The sequence below is a fragment of the Penicillium chrysogenum genome, assembly GCF_028827035.1.
Source record: "Penicillium chrysogenum strain IBT 35668 chromosome Unknown utg000001l_segment0_segment0, whole genome shotgun sequence".
NCBI classification, from domain to species: Eukaryota; Fungi; Ascomycota; class Eurotiomycetes; order Eurotiales; family Aspergillaceae; genus Penicillium; species Penicillium chrysogenum.
In genome coordinates, this window is record NW_026622749.1 from 9,212,698 (window position 1) to 9,228,364 (window position 15,667).

Genomic DNA, 15,667 nt, shown 5'->3' on the forward strand with positions numbered 1-15,667 from the left:
GAGCCCTCCCCCATTAAGTAAATTTATCTCAGCTCTCTTGGTTGCATAAGTTTATTAGTGGATCATGGTCAAAATCGAAGATGTATTTTCAATGGAATCGGCCGCGTTGATTCACCGACCCGTGATGGTAGGATCACGGTTTGGAAACACACCGTAAACCTGATGGCGAGCACAGAATCAACAAGGGGCAGAAAATAGGTTGAGCATCATTTTTAAGGAACAGTTGGGCAATATAGTCAGTCAACAGCAAGAGTAGCTTCCTCGAGTATACCAAAGTGAGGTATTGCAGACCAAGGCAAACTCTGTCTGTATCAGCTACGGAAAGGTTAAGCTACCTTTGGGTCTGTGTTGATTATCATAACGCTAATACATGTTTTTGCAGCGGGATGATAATATTTGAAGAATGACCGAACAAGGGGTGAAAGCTTAAAAAAGTAGTAGATGGGGCGGAGGGTGTTTACTACTTTGTTGATAGCTTACGAACTCAAATTGTGGGCTAGATTTAAAGCAATAGCACGACATGATTATTCCGTCAATATAAAAGAACTGGAAATACACAACTGGGTCCTGGAAGCTATCTTGGTCCTGGAGGCTTTGTTACAGATCCTAGGAGTGCCATCGGTGCTCCTAGGAATCAAATAGTCCCAAGGACAAATGTAGGTTTTGTGCGAGGGTATAACAGATGCATAAGGATGGATAGTGTCTAGAGGTAAATAATAAATACCAAGAGCGACTATAGTTTACCGTTGAAACAAGACGTAGCGCGAGAAAACGAAAGAGGCAGGCTTCCTCGCGTTCAGGGGAACCCAATTGCACCATATGTGCCGCTCAACTTAAAGAAAGTATGACACTAGTCAGCATTGCCTAGAAGCCTTCAATTCTTGTTTGGGGTGTACCATCGCAAAACATTGACGCTAAAAGCTGCCTGCAGTACGTTGTTTGGCTCTATCGCGTTTGTAGACGAAAGTGGTCGATACAAAAAAGTAAACGTGGTTATATAAAAGCCAAATATAGCCTAAACGCACTATCTATTTGCCTCCGAAGGCCCACATTGAAAGTAATGCAGCATAACTCGCATTCCATTGGCGCGTATAAAGTAAACTAGCTCAGACCCGTCCTTCAATGGCCACATCTCTCCGCGAAACTTTATGCTAATTCGAACCTCCTCGTTCTCGTTGGACTATACGTTATCTAGCGACCAGACTATACGATAAGTTAGTACCTATGCCGTCTCCCATAAATAAATCATGTCCCAAGTGATATCAACTAACCTTTACCATTTACACTCCTAGCTAGAGGCACCTATGTCTTCTCACTACTTCCTTAGAATCCCTTTCATCGATTGAAATGCCGTACCCTAAGGTATCTTTAAAGAAGTTGTTTAGGTAATAGAATTGACTCCACGCTTAACCCCGTATCAAAAAGTCTTCTAGTAGCTATAGAGCTATTTCATATTCTCCAATTAGGAACTTCTCGTCTTAGATCCTCGAGAAAATAGTATTGTGCGAAAACAGACTATTTAGGAATCTAGCGACTACTTGCTAGGGAACCGTGGCCTCTAGGCTTTCTATAACGGAGCGATAAAAGGAGACGCGCTAGAGGAACGCTAGAGAGATATAAATGCCTGGGATTATATTAGGGAAGTTACTATACCTAAGAAGAACGAAGAGAGTTTGAAAAGTGAGGCGGATTGCCTAGAATGCTTAATTCAGTTTGAGCTACGAATATAATTTAGTAGGGCTATTGCTTATATATTCTATCTCTATTACCGGTGCCGACTTATTCGTAGCACCAGTACTCTACTCCTTAGAAAACAGATCGGCTACCTATAGGAATATAGGTATACCGTAACCAAGTATAGAGGCCGTGTTATAGGACATTATATACACCTTATATTAATTTCGGCTAGTGGGGCGTTAGATATATATTAGGAAGAGCGATAGGAAGTCATTTGTTAATGCCTTAAGTCGTTCTCCCGAGCAATTCTCGAGTAGGAGACGGTGTACAATCATAAATTGAGCGGCTATATCTCGTTAAAAGGTAAAACCCTTCTAGTGGTCGAAGAAAATGTTAATAGTCGCCTAGCTATGGTAGAGTGGCTACACACTAACGAATGCTTTAGGAAGATAAAAGAGTCTTTAAAGAGCGTCGGAGTGTGATAAAACTGTAAGAGAATGTTAGATTCTACCGAGATTAGGATTTTGGTCCGTAGCCTTTCGGTACTAATACCGCGATATGCCTACTAGATATTTCCGATGCTGTCTTTACGTAGCTATATGATATCGTGTCATATCACCCAATTGCTCATACAATATCACCCTAAGAGCTGGATCGAACTCTAAGAATCGGTTTAGCGTTAATAAGACGTGGTAAATGAAATAGAGCATAGGGCCCAAAGATCCTAGAAGGTTTTGGTGCAGAAGCTCTAAGGGTGAATATATACCATAACGCCACATTCTGTTAAATATGGCATAGTCGTAAGGAATATCTCTAATAGCAGCTCTAGCAGATGGCATCTGGGATATAGAGAAGAAGTGTTCATGCTCTTGAAGCAAATGCTTGTGTATAGCGAGAAGGGCTTGCCATCTGTGGAAAGGTATGTGGATTTTGGATTGCGGTTGTTTCTTATCAAACCAAATACACTTTTTTCCCCACAATATAAGCTTTGTGTATTGCTGTCTGAGAGTAGCTATATCGGCCTTTGTTTGGTCGATACTTCCAGTAACCCCCTCATTTCGAGATATCGATGGTAGCAAGCGTGAAGTCATTTGGCAGGGGTGTCGGGTTTTCGTAAAGTTGTCTCAGAATCAGACCCGCTATGGCCCTAGATGTGACTGTTTTTGACGCTTAAGGGGAAATTGCATGTGAATCTTCGTTCTGAAAGCATGTTAGATAGTTCCTGCTACCCCGGCTTTTCAGCAAGACGAGAAGTTGTACCACAAGACTAACCGCTTCTGTATATTGTGATAAAATGTGGATGTAAATCTGATCGATAGACTGGAAAATGGAAGAGGTAGGGTCTCGATTAAATAGACGAGGAAAAGGAAAGTCAGACCAGTCAACCACCCGGTGAAGCCCGGGCTATACCACAGCCTGCTGTGCCAAGTTTCTCGGTCCTTCCAGGGGTAGTGCTCTATGAGGCTCTAGATCCCAGGTGGTAGAATACAAGCGTGATACACAGAGCCAGGCCCTGTGTGGGCCTTTGGTAAAACGGTAATTTACCGTTGCTTAGGGATCAGCCCTGAGAACATAGTCCCGAGTGAATCGAGCAAAAAGGCCTGTGTGGATATAGGCACCGCCCTGCTGCAATTTTAGTGGTGACTTTTCCAGTGTGCTTGTGGATGTCACCCGATTTGCTCCATTAGGCATGATTGAGACAAGGCCATGTCTCATGGAGGAAGGTATGATACAATGAACAACCTGATAATTGGTGACATTGTCCTGGAGCTGAATACCGGAGATTTGCACCTGTAGGTCCACACGGCACCGAAAACAAGATCAACAAAACGATTTCCTAGGTATAGGACTCTGATCTACACCGATGTGGTTGTTCCAGCTGATCTCAAGTTCCTGATCTGAGCCTTCGCATTGCCTGCATCTTTGGCGTACAGAAGGTGTCCCGTTTTGGTGGAAGAACAATTTACAACATGCCCAAGCAGTAGGTTTACAACCTTCATAGACGGAGTCCTGGATACGCAAGGAGCACTAGACATAGAGGGTGCGCTTTCTTTCACCTTCCAGACTCTGCCTCACGTCTTCGTTGGTACTAGGCTATGGGCAGAGTATGGTAAATAGACCGCACATTCACCTGGGGTGGGCGGAGCACGGCTTGGCCATCATTTGCCACTGGCCCTCGATACTCACGAGGCGGTGGATTCCAACCTGAGTCCCTACGCTATCAACCAATGGCTAGCACTTTCCCCTGCAGGCCAATTCAATCACAGTGTCAGTACGGTGCATCCGCGGAAGATCAGGGGGAACAGTACTGGGACGGACATTCCCTCTAGGGTATGGTTCAGATTTCATACCCCAGAATGCTAATAAAACACCGGGTATACGGTGAAACTTTTAAAATATCTGTTCAATACGGCGATCCGGCCAACTCTAAGCGGACTTTTTCACATCAGTACAGGTGTTCGAAAAGACCGATATCTTAATAATAGTCTCGTTGTGGATATAATATGTCGGGCCTACGGGCAACCTAGATGATTGATCAAGAGGAGCTACTTCCCATATCCGGGGTTCCACTACGTTCTTTAAAGACAGCTGTTCTCTATGCCGAATTTCAGCACGCGCCAGGTCACAACGGAACATCCAGTTTCCATACCTTTAAGGTACCGAAAAATTAGTGGAATCGTAAAATATACATGGCAGGTGGAGAATCCGGAAGATTGGCCGAAAGATAGGAAGTCCACTCCAGCATGGGCAAACAGAACACCAAGATGGAATTAAGATTTGAGCTGTAATCGCGGTATGGGTAGGGCAGCACTATTGTGTCATTTGTACCCAGGGGTTATGCACTAGTCAGATGTGCTGACATCGAAATTCCACCCGAGCGCCTAAAGCTTAGGTTAAACCCCTGCGGCGCGGTCTCACCTATACTGTTTCCAGAGAGCTTTCCTCTCAGCCAACTGATTCTAGGCACGCGTCGTCGCTCATTCCTAGCAACCATTATACCACCAGCTACCGCGGAAACGCTTCTAGCAGATTTATCACCATAACTAGATATGTTCATTCGCTTTCTCAAGGCCGATTTAACCTCGACCATCTTAGAGGGTGACTTAGAACGAGAAGGAACTCGGCGGGCCACCGAGCTCTTAGCCATAGGAAAGAACACTCAGTGCTAGATACAGCGACTCTAAGAAGTTCACCAGTGGACCAACCTAGCTTTATAGGAGTAAGACTAGCTACAGCGGACTAGACGCAATGAACCTACTCCATGCTCAGGGCCCTATCGCTTCGGAACCATAGCTGCGTTTATCTAAGAAGAGGGGATACCTGACAATCATAACACCATAAAAGCACTCCAATATAGACGTAGACTGATACGCTTTGAACGTGAATTTAGATATAGAATTACGCTCCTTTTATTACCCGTCCTTTCCGCCTTCCGTTCTCTATCTTAGGCTAAAGAAGCTCGAACAATAGAGATATTACGAGACGGTAACTCTATATACGTCGCGTATCTAGCTCAATCTCTAGCTCGCCTAAGGCTTAACTACCAATATATCTATAGAATTTATCCCGGTAAGCTAATACGGTCAATCTGCTTATATTCTCTACCTAAGGTCTTCTCCGTAGAAATACGCTATTCAGCACGTGTAGCATCAATAAGCAACCCGGTGGTTCCCACTAGATCCTTATAAAGGCAAAGGCTTCGGGGGCTGACGGATCTATTCCCCACGGATCCTCGGAAAATCCTTACCACGCTAAGAATCCCCCGGCAGGCAGTGAAATCTCCATCTTAAGTGCACCTCGCACGAAAAGTACCTCGTTCGATATCAGATTGAAAGATCTCGGTGTTCCTTTTCCCTATACGAATTCGGTGCTCGATAAGTGGTGGGAGATTGGATATGGTTTCAAGGTCACTCTATCGCCTAAGAGGGTTCGGAAAACCGAGACTCCGTTTCGGACCGGATAGGCGGCATTGATTCCCTAGTTGGTTAGGAGATCGGGAGAGTGGACGATGACCGGGCCTTAGTGGAGAAGAAAAGCGGGCCTTCCGATCACTTCTTCGATCTTCCTAGTGAACTTCCATAATTTTAGTTCTATATATCGACCACTATATTGAAAGACATACGTTATGATCCTAGATTCCGAATCTCAAGAAGCTTTCGCATGCATCATGATCCCCTCTTCCATACGTGATAGTCTCTGACACTTCGTTTGGCCGCGACCGGAGAGATCTTTCCACCTCTCTGACCATACTCTCAGGCGGCGAGCTGGCTTGGAGTTTGCTGTAACCCATAACCTCCATGGCCGAGTATGGGATGGTATTACGTGCAGAATTAGAACGCATGGGTGTAAAATACGTGCGCTTGCAATTCCCGTTATCGTGAGCGAGCAAAACACTTAATTCTAGTCCCGCGATACAACTTGCTATAAAGCCGGAGTGCTTTCTCCTATCACACTCAACCAGAAGTGGGAACACTCGTTACCCCAGCGTAACCCAGACGCAGACATGGGCGGAATTCGAAAAGCCTCGCGCCCTCTTCGACGACCAGACTTTCGAAGCAGATTGCAACGTGCATTGTCTTTGTCGTCCTTAGAGTCTGAGGGTACCGGCAGTGTGTGCTCCGCTACAGAGGATATAACAGGCGACGAGTCACCTCTTCAGGGGGAAAACGACTCTGGCGACCAGCAAAATAGTGACGCAGCTGATGAGAGTGAGCAAGAAGCTGCACGACAGCGGAGAACTGTGTTTGGACATGAAACGGATTTGGAAATACGTGGGCAAACTCAGCTATCCGGAGATAGCAATACGGTTGCTCTTGAATGCCTGACGGAGTAAGTACAATCCCACACGGACATAACTTAGAATTGGCCTGCTAACAATATCCAGACTAGATAACCGAATGGGGTGAGTTGCGGTCGATACTGAGTGAGAATGTAAAGCACTAACCGTCTCCGCAGGTCTATTGAGCGCTCATCGCATGACCAAGTCACCTGGAATGAAGCCGTTCGCAATGATCTGGCCGACATCTTTGGTCGATTAGCAATCGTCGAAACTGAGGTGCAGAAGGTGATCAGACAAGGTACAGACAAATCTACAGAGGGTCAGAAGACCGGGCGATCTCTGCGTCGGCAGCAGTGATGCGATTCAGACTGTATTTTGATATCCGACCATGTACACTAGAGAAAGGCATAAATCCGTGTTGATGTCGGTTTCAATCAATTGAAAATCATACTGAATATGGATACTCTCATCATCGACGCTTATTTGGATGGTCACTGGGAAAGGCTCGATTGGCTCAATGGACTTAATGCTAAGCAGACGCCGTGGCTAGCGATGTATCATCTTGTCGTTGCATTAGGGCCTAGAACAGGCCACAAACACAATCGGCAGCGGGAGCCCCCCCGCAAAAAAAAAGCTTCTAACGCACCGCATACAAGAAACGCATATGATGGGATTTTGAAAATGCAGAGATGAAGATAATTCTACTAGTAGGGTGCAATTGAAGGACAGCGAAAGATATTGGCAGCATTATTGTAGGCAATGCTTGTTCTGACAGAACTGTCCAACTTCCCAAGAACCTCTCGTGCGAAGACATCATCGGTCCAAGGGTAGTCCGTTCCTGTAAGAAGATGGTCGTAACCTACGATGGAGGCAGCATGCAGGATTTTAGCGACGTCGGCATTATTGCAGTCATAGAAGATCATGCATAAATAATGACTGATTGGGTTGGGAAGCTGCGCCTTGTCGCCTTCGCGGTTCACATACTAAGGATCGGCAGGGAATCGCTGCGACAAGATTTCGAAGCGACCCAGACTCGTCAGGGAGACCTCCGCCGAGATGAGTCGCAATGATGCTGAGGTTGGAATACTTTTCATATACGCCAGACATGACAAGGTCGAGTAGTGTGGTCCGTTGGTCATTTAGAAACCCAGAGTAGGTTGCAATATTTTTCCGTGGGATGAAGGGGGCTTCAACGGGTTCGACAGCAGGATGAATGATAACTGGCACACGCAGTTCTTCAGCCGATGCGAAAAAGGGATCATATGCGCCATCGCCTAGAAAGACACCATCATATTTAGAAGCCAATAAGATGCCTTTCAAACCAAGTTCTGTTATCGCATGGCGAAGCCCCGAGATGGCTTTTTGGCTGTAGGTCTCCCCATCCGGAGCGTTTCCGGCAGCTAGAAGCACGGGAGGAGGGGGGATGGAGCTGTGCCAATGAGCTGTCGTTGGTTGATAGTCTTCTCTGTCATCCAGTGGTTGATGTCACTGACGATCTCGAGTAATTTTGCCGAAGGTATAGGGGGAAAGAACGTGTTGACAGTGACCACTTGAATCGTGTCCTTGCCTAGGACTTCCAGGCGGCGCCCCCCTGCAGGTCATCGGCCAATTCTTTGCTGATATGATCAGCAATGGTTGCCACAGTTCCCCTTTCCAGGCTCGTCTTGTTACGTATTCCCGTCGCTACTGCCTCGTATCCGCTCGGCTTGATGGCATGTGCTTGGACGTCAAAGATCGGTCCGCTGTAGGGTTGGGGTTCAGCCATTGAGAGGAGTCTGGGGAGTAGAAAAGACAATGCAATATGAGAAAAGTTCGAAGAAGCAAGCAAATGCACCGGTCGGATATCGATAATTTCCCAATTGAACAGGACCACCATCTTGGTAACTAAGGTGCAGATAGCTTTCTCGGAATACCACGCGGTCCATGACGTAATAACTGTTAGGCTTAACTTACGTACTACTATTCAAATACGTCGGCGATCCTCAACCTTGTCCCCTCCCCCTAGTGCCGGCTACCACACCACACTTTGCCTCACCAAGGCTGAGTCCCGGTCCTCTCCGAAGTGATCTGACATTGCCATAAGCATGCTCGATTTTTCAGTAACATAATAAGCGGTGAATGAACGAGAGGGAAACTCTTGTACGCATTCCAGAAGAATGCTGGCACTAGGTATCGCAATTATCCATACCAATGGAAGGACCTACGTAGAAAAATACCCATAAATAGACATTCGATAACCAAATACAGGAAGAACTTTAGATTTTCCGGGCGCTTGCCCCTTCCCGAGTCCTTTGGCATGGTATTGCTTGTCTCAAATGTTGCCTTGGAAATTCTGCCCCACCCTGGATCCCTGTTTTCAAAGCCCGACCGGGGAAGTAGTCGCTTGCCCCTAGCGTAAAGTAAGCAACAAGGCAGCTGCTGTCCAGGGAACAAGAAGAATCACTGGTGAAGAGGGAAGGCAGTGAGATGAATGGATGTGACGGGAAAGTGGGCTGGGTGCTAGCTATGGTTACTCCTGACTCTCGAAGTACCTTGCCAGGTTCTGGCGGCTCGACTTAGCTAGGTTCCAGCCGTAATCAGGGTTGGGGGAAGGGTTGGTGTGTATAAATTTGGAACAGCACATTCGGGTTCCGAGTACGCCCGTTTGCATGCCGAAATTCCTTCGTAGGGTGGGGTCTTGGAACGATTTCTCACTGATGTCAAACTCGTATGTATCAGTTTTCTTCATCTTGAAGAGGCCATGTTGACGGAGATCGAAGCGTTCTATATGCCTTCCACATAAATTCACGTTAGTCGAAAATCTAGTCAGCAAATGTCCTTCCACCATGAAAGCTGTTGCACGGACGGCAAACACGCGCAAGCAACGTCACAACATCCTGGAACAATGTTTGCACTTTATACTCCTCGAGTACTATCGCTATGAAGTCACATTTGGCCCATACGTTATGACCCCTACCGAAAGACTCGTGACCAATATCTTCGTCATCTTCGTCCTATCGCTTCTGTACTGGGCACTGCTCCTTTATTTCCCATCTTTACTGTACCGGAAACTTACCCGCGCGATGTGGCTGCTTACGGGTCACGGAGGCGAGATATTGAGGACTGATCAAGGGCTTCTCGATGGCCCTAATAACCCAGTCATCCCTGTCGGTTGTTAATATTCATCTAACCGTACTGGTGACTGCTTGTGGTTGTTGACTAGCGCGACCATGGTTGGCGGATTATGGACCCTGCGTTCGCCAACGAATGGAGAAGCTCGGACCCAGGTCATCCGAGTGCCGATTGCTAGGTTACTGTGAACCGAACCAGTACAAGCTGTATGAAGTCCACTCCGGAAAGACCGTCTTTTCCCGTGATGTCGAGTTCGATGAGAGGACCCCAGTGGCGCCACTTATCGAGGGGGAAACAGGCAACGACCTCCCGGACAACGCTCCTCCATCACCTGTCTTTCCATCAAGCCGAGGTCGAGCGGGCTGCCAACACCTCCTGCATCGCCATTACCTCCGTCGAATGAGCGAGAAGAAACGCCATCTGATCGTGAGGAGACACCTCCAGTGGTCAACCCAAGCCAACAAGAAACCGGCTTGGCATCGGATTTTGGGTATTCGATCTATGGTCGCAGACGAAGACCGTCACGGCGTCTCCTGGAATCACTAGGTGAGGTGTACTCGGCAGGCACATTGAATACCGGACCGACCAGACAAGTCGACCCGGCGACCTTTCAAGAAGCTGTGTCAGGCCCAGACCAGCTGGACTGGTGGGCCGCCATCCAGAAAGAATATGCGTCGCTTCTCGAACACGGAACATGGGAAAAGGTCCGGCGAGAGGACGTCCCAGCCGGAGATCATGTGATTGGCTGTAAATGGGTCTTCAGGACCAAAGCCAACGGAACGCGCAAGGCGCGATTGGTCATTAAAGGTTACCGGCAGAAACATGGCATCGACTATCACGAAACGTTTGCTGCTGTGTCGCGAATGGACTCCGTCCGCTGTATTGTAGCCAGCGCCGTGTTGCGCGGATGGAAACTCCACCAATTCGATGCGGTCACCGCATTTCTCCATGGGGACGTCGATTCGTCCATTTATATGGAGTTGCCCGAAGGCTTCGAAGAGCCAGGGTACGTATGCCGGCTGCGCCGCTCACTGTACGGGCTGAAGCAGGCTCCGCGGATTTGGTACCAATGCGTCCACCGCGTCCTGGCTTCTCATGGCTTCACCATGGCCCAGTCGGACAACTGTGTGTTCTACAAACCGGATTGCGTCATTTGCGTGTATGTCGATGACTTTCTCGTTACTGCGGCAAACACCCACGAAATCGAACAAGTGCAACGAGTCTTGCAAGCAGAGTTCCGACTGAATGATCTGGGCACCCCGCGTTCGTTCCTCGGGGTCCAGTTCGACTATCACGTCGATGGGTCCGTGTCCATTCACCAACACCAGTACATCCAGAGGGTGCTCTCCGACTTTGGCATGGAGTGTTGTCAACCGAAGTCTACGCCGATGAATCCCAAGCACATCCTGAATCATCGTCCAGACGAGGAACCTCCGGACGAGGAAGCAAAAGCTCGTTATGCGACTGCCATTGGTTCGTTGATGTATCTGATGGTTGGCACGCGACCGGATATTGCGTTTGCGCTGGGCATGTTGAGTCGCTTCACGGCTCAGCCGCAATCGCACCACCAAGTCGCTCTGCAGCGATTGCTTCGCTACATCAAAGCCACGCAATCTCATCGCATTACCTACCGCAGTGGGCAGCTGATCGGGTATACAGACGCCGACTTTGGTGGCTCCGTCGTCACTGATGGTGCATACTCGACGTCTGGCTATGTATTCCAACTTGCAGGTGCGCCAGTTTCCTGGTCATCCAAAAGACAGGGGAAGTGGCCACTTCTACGACACACGCCGAATACATCGGACAGTACAATGCTATTCTGCATCTGCAGTGGCTCCGCACCTTCCTAGCAGAAACGCACCTGTATCGGTCCCCGGTCACCAACATCATGGCTGACAACCAGTCCGCTATTGCCCTCTCGCGCAATCCCGAGTTCCACAAACGGACCAAACATTTCAACGTGAAATTTCATTATCAGCGAGCAGTGCTGAATGCTGGCGAGATTCGTCTTCAATATGTTCCTACTGAGGAACAGGCCGCTGACGGTCTCACCAAGCCGTTGGGACCTACGGCTTTTGCCAAGTTCTGTAGTCTTCTAGGAATCGAAGCCTTGGAGACTCAGAGGCAACAAATGTGACAGCGCAGGCGCTCTTTCCACTTTATTTTCCTATGATGGTTGTTGAGTGGTTTTACCGAGGATTGGCTGCACAGCGATCCTGAGGGAGAATGCTGTGATATGACCGCTGGTGCAGATCAGGGACCAAGCCGCACACAATCAGAATTAATCCCGAGTTATCTATACGAAGAATCAAGTTGATCTTCTCGTTGTATATATAGCCTCATGTTTCCCTCTGAAATAGTAATCAATCATACTCCCGAATTTCAACAGTCGCCGTTAGGTACGACGCTACCAGCATCTGTATCTACCAGCACTCGGTTTCGAGCTAAGACATATCTTAGGTTAGGCGAAATGTCCTATTACAGGTGCATATCGTACATACGGCTACGGCACCCCTCTACCCCTCGATTGCATATCTAGCATGCCAACGGCTTTTGGGGGTAAATTGACATCTAGTTCTTACAAAGAAGATACGGTCGCGTGGTGTTGGTTCTCTATGGAGTTCAACGATCAGAATTTCATTTGTATAATTGCTAAGCTTACTCCAAAGCTCTAAATCACGGCTATGCTCTCTTTTGCTGATCCCGATGTCGAGTGCCTGGTCATATGGAATTGCGTGATTGATAGTCGCTTGGCCAATTCCCCATTCCCAGTCACGCATCCGCTGTAAACTGTGGTCACCTACGCTGAGTGGAACTTAGTCGTGCTGACCGGCGAAGCGTTGCAGGGGTAGAAGGATCTCGCGGTAGATGAGCCCCTGCTAGTCTGGCCGAGCGACGGGGGCCATTCTCCATACTCTGCTCGACAGACATCCCTTGGGATCCCACTAACAGCGGGCGCGACTCACTCTGACGAAGGTCGTTTGGTGATGGATCCCTGATAATGGCAAGATCACTATCAGGAGACGATTGACTGACCATGTGGACATGATGTGTCTTAGTATCCGACAGGACTCGGTGTGGACGGAAAGGCGTCTAAAGGCCCTTCGTTTCGACTGTATGGATCATCCCTCGGGCATTGAATAATTAGACCCAGCCCTACTTACCACACGCAGCATGACGTGCCGAAAACTGTATTTCGTTTTTCCAACCACTCTTCTGCACAGGATGTATGGGCATGCGCTTGGCACTGATCGCAACGCAAGATGACGCATTTGTTTGCTTGTTCCTCGTCCTCAGCCAAACAAAACACACAGTGAAGGTCGCCGACCTCTCCACTCAAACTGAGCCTCCGCAGCGTCAAGTCTTGGACACCCGCCCAGATATAAGTGACCGATGTCAGGATAGCTGGTTGAGCCGGCGAAATGTGCCACGGAACACTGTCGGTGCGCAGAATTGCGGGAGTCACAAAGGGATTGATTGATTGACTGGCCCGGGACTGTTCGACAAGAGCACCGGCGGGTCTTGCCTGCGCCCGTGAGGAGGCGACCGGTCAGTGTTGCCTGATCCTGTCAGGCGTCTCCTGGAGGCTGATGTCTAACGCTGGCCCCGATGCACAATGGATGGAGAGTCAACTCTACAGTCATGTGGCGCTTGCGCCTGGTTGCGGGCGGCTGCGTCATACCACTGCTGGCCAACTTGATCGGCCCTGCCGTTTGCCGGTGCCATCTCGTATAGAGGAATTCTTTAGCAATAGCACAGAGCTTGGATTGCAAATTTGACAAGTCGAAACTCTCTCGCCAGAGAGAGGTCAACTTTGAAGGCCGTCTTGGCGTCTTCGATTTGGTCGAGTTCTTGCATGGCGTGCCTCTTTTCGTGATGCAGAAACAGGAGCCAGAACCGCCATTGGGGCTGTCCTCTACCTCGCAAACAAGAAGCGTATTCCGAGGCAGCATGGTGGTTATTGTGGTGGTCGTGAGGTTGTCGTCTAAGGCAAAAAATGCTTTATATTGTTGGTGGAGTTGACAATCTCTGCGGCGTTCCCTCGCCAGCTTTATATGCCAGCGCTGTAGGCTCCTTACCTCTATTGCTGGGCGGCCGCTGGCAAGAATGGAGATGATACAGAAGGTCCTGCGCTTTCGCGAGTAGCATTCTTGATTGGTAAGGCCCCATAGCACAATCTATCATCTGTATAGTTTCATAGCGGCAGCGAAACCGCTTCAAAGTGACGCAAGGCTGAAGAGGCATTGGTACAATGAAATCGGTCTACCACTCCAGAATTGCTCGCACAAATGCCGTCCTCCAGCGCATTCAGTAGGTAAACGTTCTGCTTCACGTATTCGCGAGCCAGAGCAGCACTTCACAGAAAACCAAGATGTGATGGAGCCCGCATTAGGCAACTCAAAATAGATGTTGTGAGACCAGGCCTCCAGCTGAAGCATAATCTTAGTGGGGATTTTTGACTATACCTCGTACACGATTTTGCTGTTCGACATGTTTCCCGAGCGTTCCATCTCAAACCCACGCTGGACTGAACGTAGACCTCCAGTCAGGATTTGCGGGTGGTTGGGCTTTATTTTGCCGTCTTTCAACCAATCTGATAGGGAATGGAACAACCTAGCTGCTAGCTCGTGGTCCTCGACCGACGGCTAAAGCATTCGAACGTCTAGTAAGCTATAAGGCTTTCAGACAAGCTATAAGGGAGGCAAAAAATGATGGTGAACTTACTTTGAAATCCGTCCCACTAAACTGGTGCTCATGCAAGCCTTCCAAATAGATACATAGGTCCGCTTTGAAAGAGGAGCAACTCCTAGCATATTCAAGTCATCTAAGTGAAGGGTACATAAATTACCACCTCCATTAGCCAGCGCCTGCGACACAATGAGAGAATTAGATGAAGGTCCCAGCGTGTCAAAGGCGTATTCCAAGTCTGGGGCGAGCTTCCTAATGCGAGCGACCACATCCTCGTGGCGGTAATCGAGGACATAGCAAGCCCCTAGGGACTTTAAGTGATCGAAACTGCTAGGTGCGCAAGTCGCTATGACGCGGAACTTGTACATAGCAGCTATTTGAACTGCGAATCGGCCGACACATGCTAAAAAAAGAGTCAGGCCTATATCAAGGAATTAGATACGATAATTTGTAACTCACAGCTTCCACCCCAGATAAGGACTGAGGCATTAGGACCCCTTTTTATATCGACATTGAGGCAGGATTTTGAGAAAAGGCCTAAGTAAGCCACACAAGCCCCAAACGGAGTCGTGACGGCTTCTTCTCGGGCGAGACCAGGCGGTAGCTTAAAGCAAAGTTGCTCATCTGCCAATGTATACTCGCTATAACCACCGAGGCCAATATTTTCGCCTATATACGTCGTCAGCATTTCAGTAGACATATGTCTTCTGCGCGGCGTAGTTACCACCCCAGATCAACCCGCCAACTATATCTCCCACTTTGACTTTGGACACCTCGTTTCCGACTTTCTCAACTTCACCTACGAAATCACAACCCAGTACGCTCCCATCGTCGAATTTTCCAGAATCAAGTGATTCAACTGTTTCTTCGTGAGCTACATAGCCAAAACGAGCATTTTCCAACAAACATACCATCTACAGAATTCTGGGCCACATGAGACACACAAGTAAGTGCCTGGTTTGAACGGGGCTCTGGAAATTGAACGGTGCGCTCTTTTAACGTCCCCTTCCCGTTAATCGTTTTGATGACGACCGCATTATTAATGCGACGAGCCATTGTGTTGGCTTATATTAGCACCAGCGAGAAAGCAGTAAGGGTACTGGTCTTCATGCCAATAATAATGATAATCTGTAAGGTCAATAGTGAAGCGAGAACGAGATGGCGCTGCTTATAGGCTATAAAGTTGGTAACCAATTTTATAGTGTATGACATCATTATTATTACATGCGATATTATAGCCAAAGCCTATGGCCTCGTAGATGCAAAGGTTATCATTATTATTATTATTTAACTCATACTCCGCTTCGCCATATGGGGTAAAGCCATCTTGTAAAAGATCCCTTATGTACAAGACGGGTTCGTTACGGAAAGAAGGGGAAATGCGTGACAGGATCTCGCGCTAGGTGTAGC

The 15,667-nt window shown here is 48.1% G+C and overlaps 5 protein-coding genes across 5 annotated transcripts; 1 reads left to right on the forward strand and 4 right to left on the reverse strand.

Annotated features, from left to right (window-relative positions):
• Window positions 1-7,366: 7,366 nt before the first annotated feature.
• Window positions 7,367-8,222, reverse strand: N7489_003592 (amidohydrolase family protein; the record flags this gene model as incomplete). Its single annotated transcript, XM_056709347.1, has 3 exons — window positions 7,367-7,393; window positions 7,442-7,886; window positions 8,032-8,222. 3 exons carry the CDS (start codon window positions 8,220-8,222, stop codon window positions 7,367-7,369), a joined length of 663 nt encoding a protein of 220 aa, XP_056573649.1.
• Window positions 8,223-8,966: 744 nt separating this feature from the next.
• On the reverse strand, window positions 8,967-9,185 carry N7489_003593 (uncharacterized protein; the record flags this gene model as incomplete). Its single annotated transcript, XM_056709348.1, has 1 exon — window positions 8,967-9,185. The coding sequence occupies one exon, from the start codon at window positions 9,183-9,185 to the stop codon at window positions 8,967-8,969; it is 219 nt and encodes a 72-aa protein (XP_056573650.1).
• A 97-nt stretch (window positions 9,186-9,282) lies between these two features.
• N7489_003594 (uncharacterized protein) lies at window positions 9,283-11,705 on the forward strand (the record flags this gene model as incomplete). Its single annotated transcript, XM_056709349.1, has 4 exons — window positions 9,283-9,607; window positions 9,660-9,819; window positions 9,867-11,273; window positions 11,309-11,705. The coding sequence occupies 4 exons, from the start codon at window positions 9,283-9,285 to the stop codon at window positions 11,703-11,705; spliced, it is 2,289 nt and encodes a 762-aa protein (XP_056573651.1).
• A 1,023-nt stretch (window positions 11,706-12,728) lies between these two features.
• On the reverse strand, window positions 12,729-13,521 carry N7489_003595 (uncharacterized protein; the record flags this gene model as incomplete). Its single annotated transcript, XM_056709350.1, has 2 exons — window positions 12,729-13,094; window positions 13,168-13,521. The coding sequence occupies 2 exons, from the start codon at window positions 13,519-13,521 to the stop codon at window positions 12,729-12,731; spliced, it is 720 nt and encodes a 239-aa protein (XP_056573652.1).
• A 507-nt stretch (window positions 13,522-14,028) lies between these two features.
• Window positions 14,029-15,313, reverse strand: N7489_003596 (zinc-binding alcohol dehydrogenase family protein; the record flags this gene model as incomplete). Its single annotated transcript, XM_056709351.1, has 5 exons — window positions 14,029-14,214; window positions 14,311-14,660; window positions 14,717-14,926; window positions 14,982-15,116; window positions 15,169-15,313. The coding sequence occupies 5 exons, from the start codon at window positions 15,311-15,313 to the stop codon at window positions 14,029-14,031; spliced, it is 1,026 nt and encodes a 341-aa protein (XP_056573653.1).
• Between the last annotated feature and the right edge of the window lie 354 nt (window positions 15,314-15,667).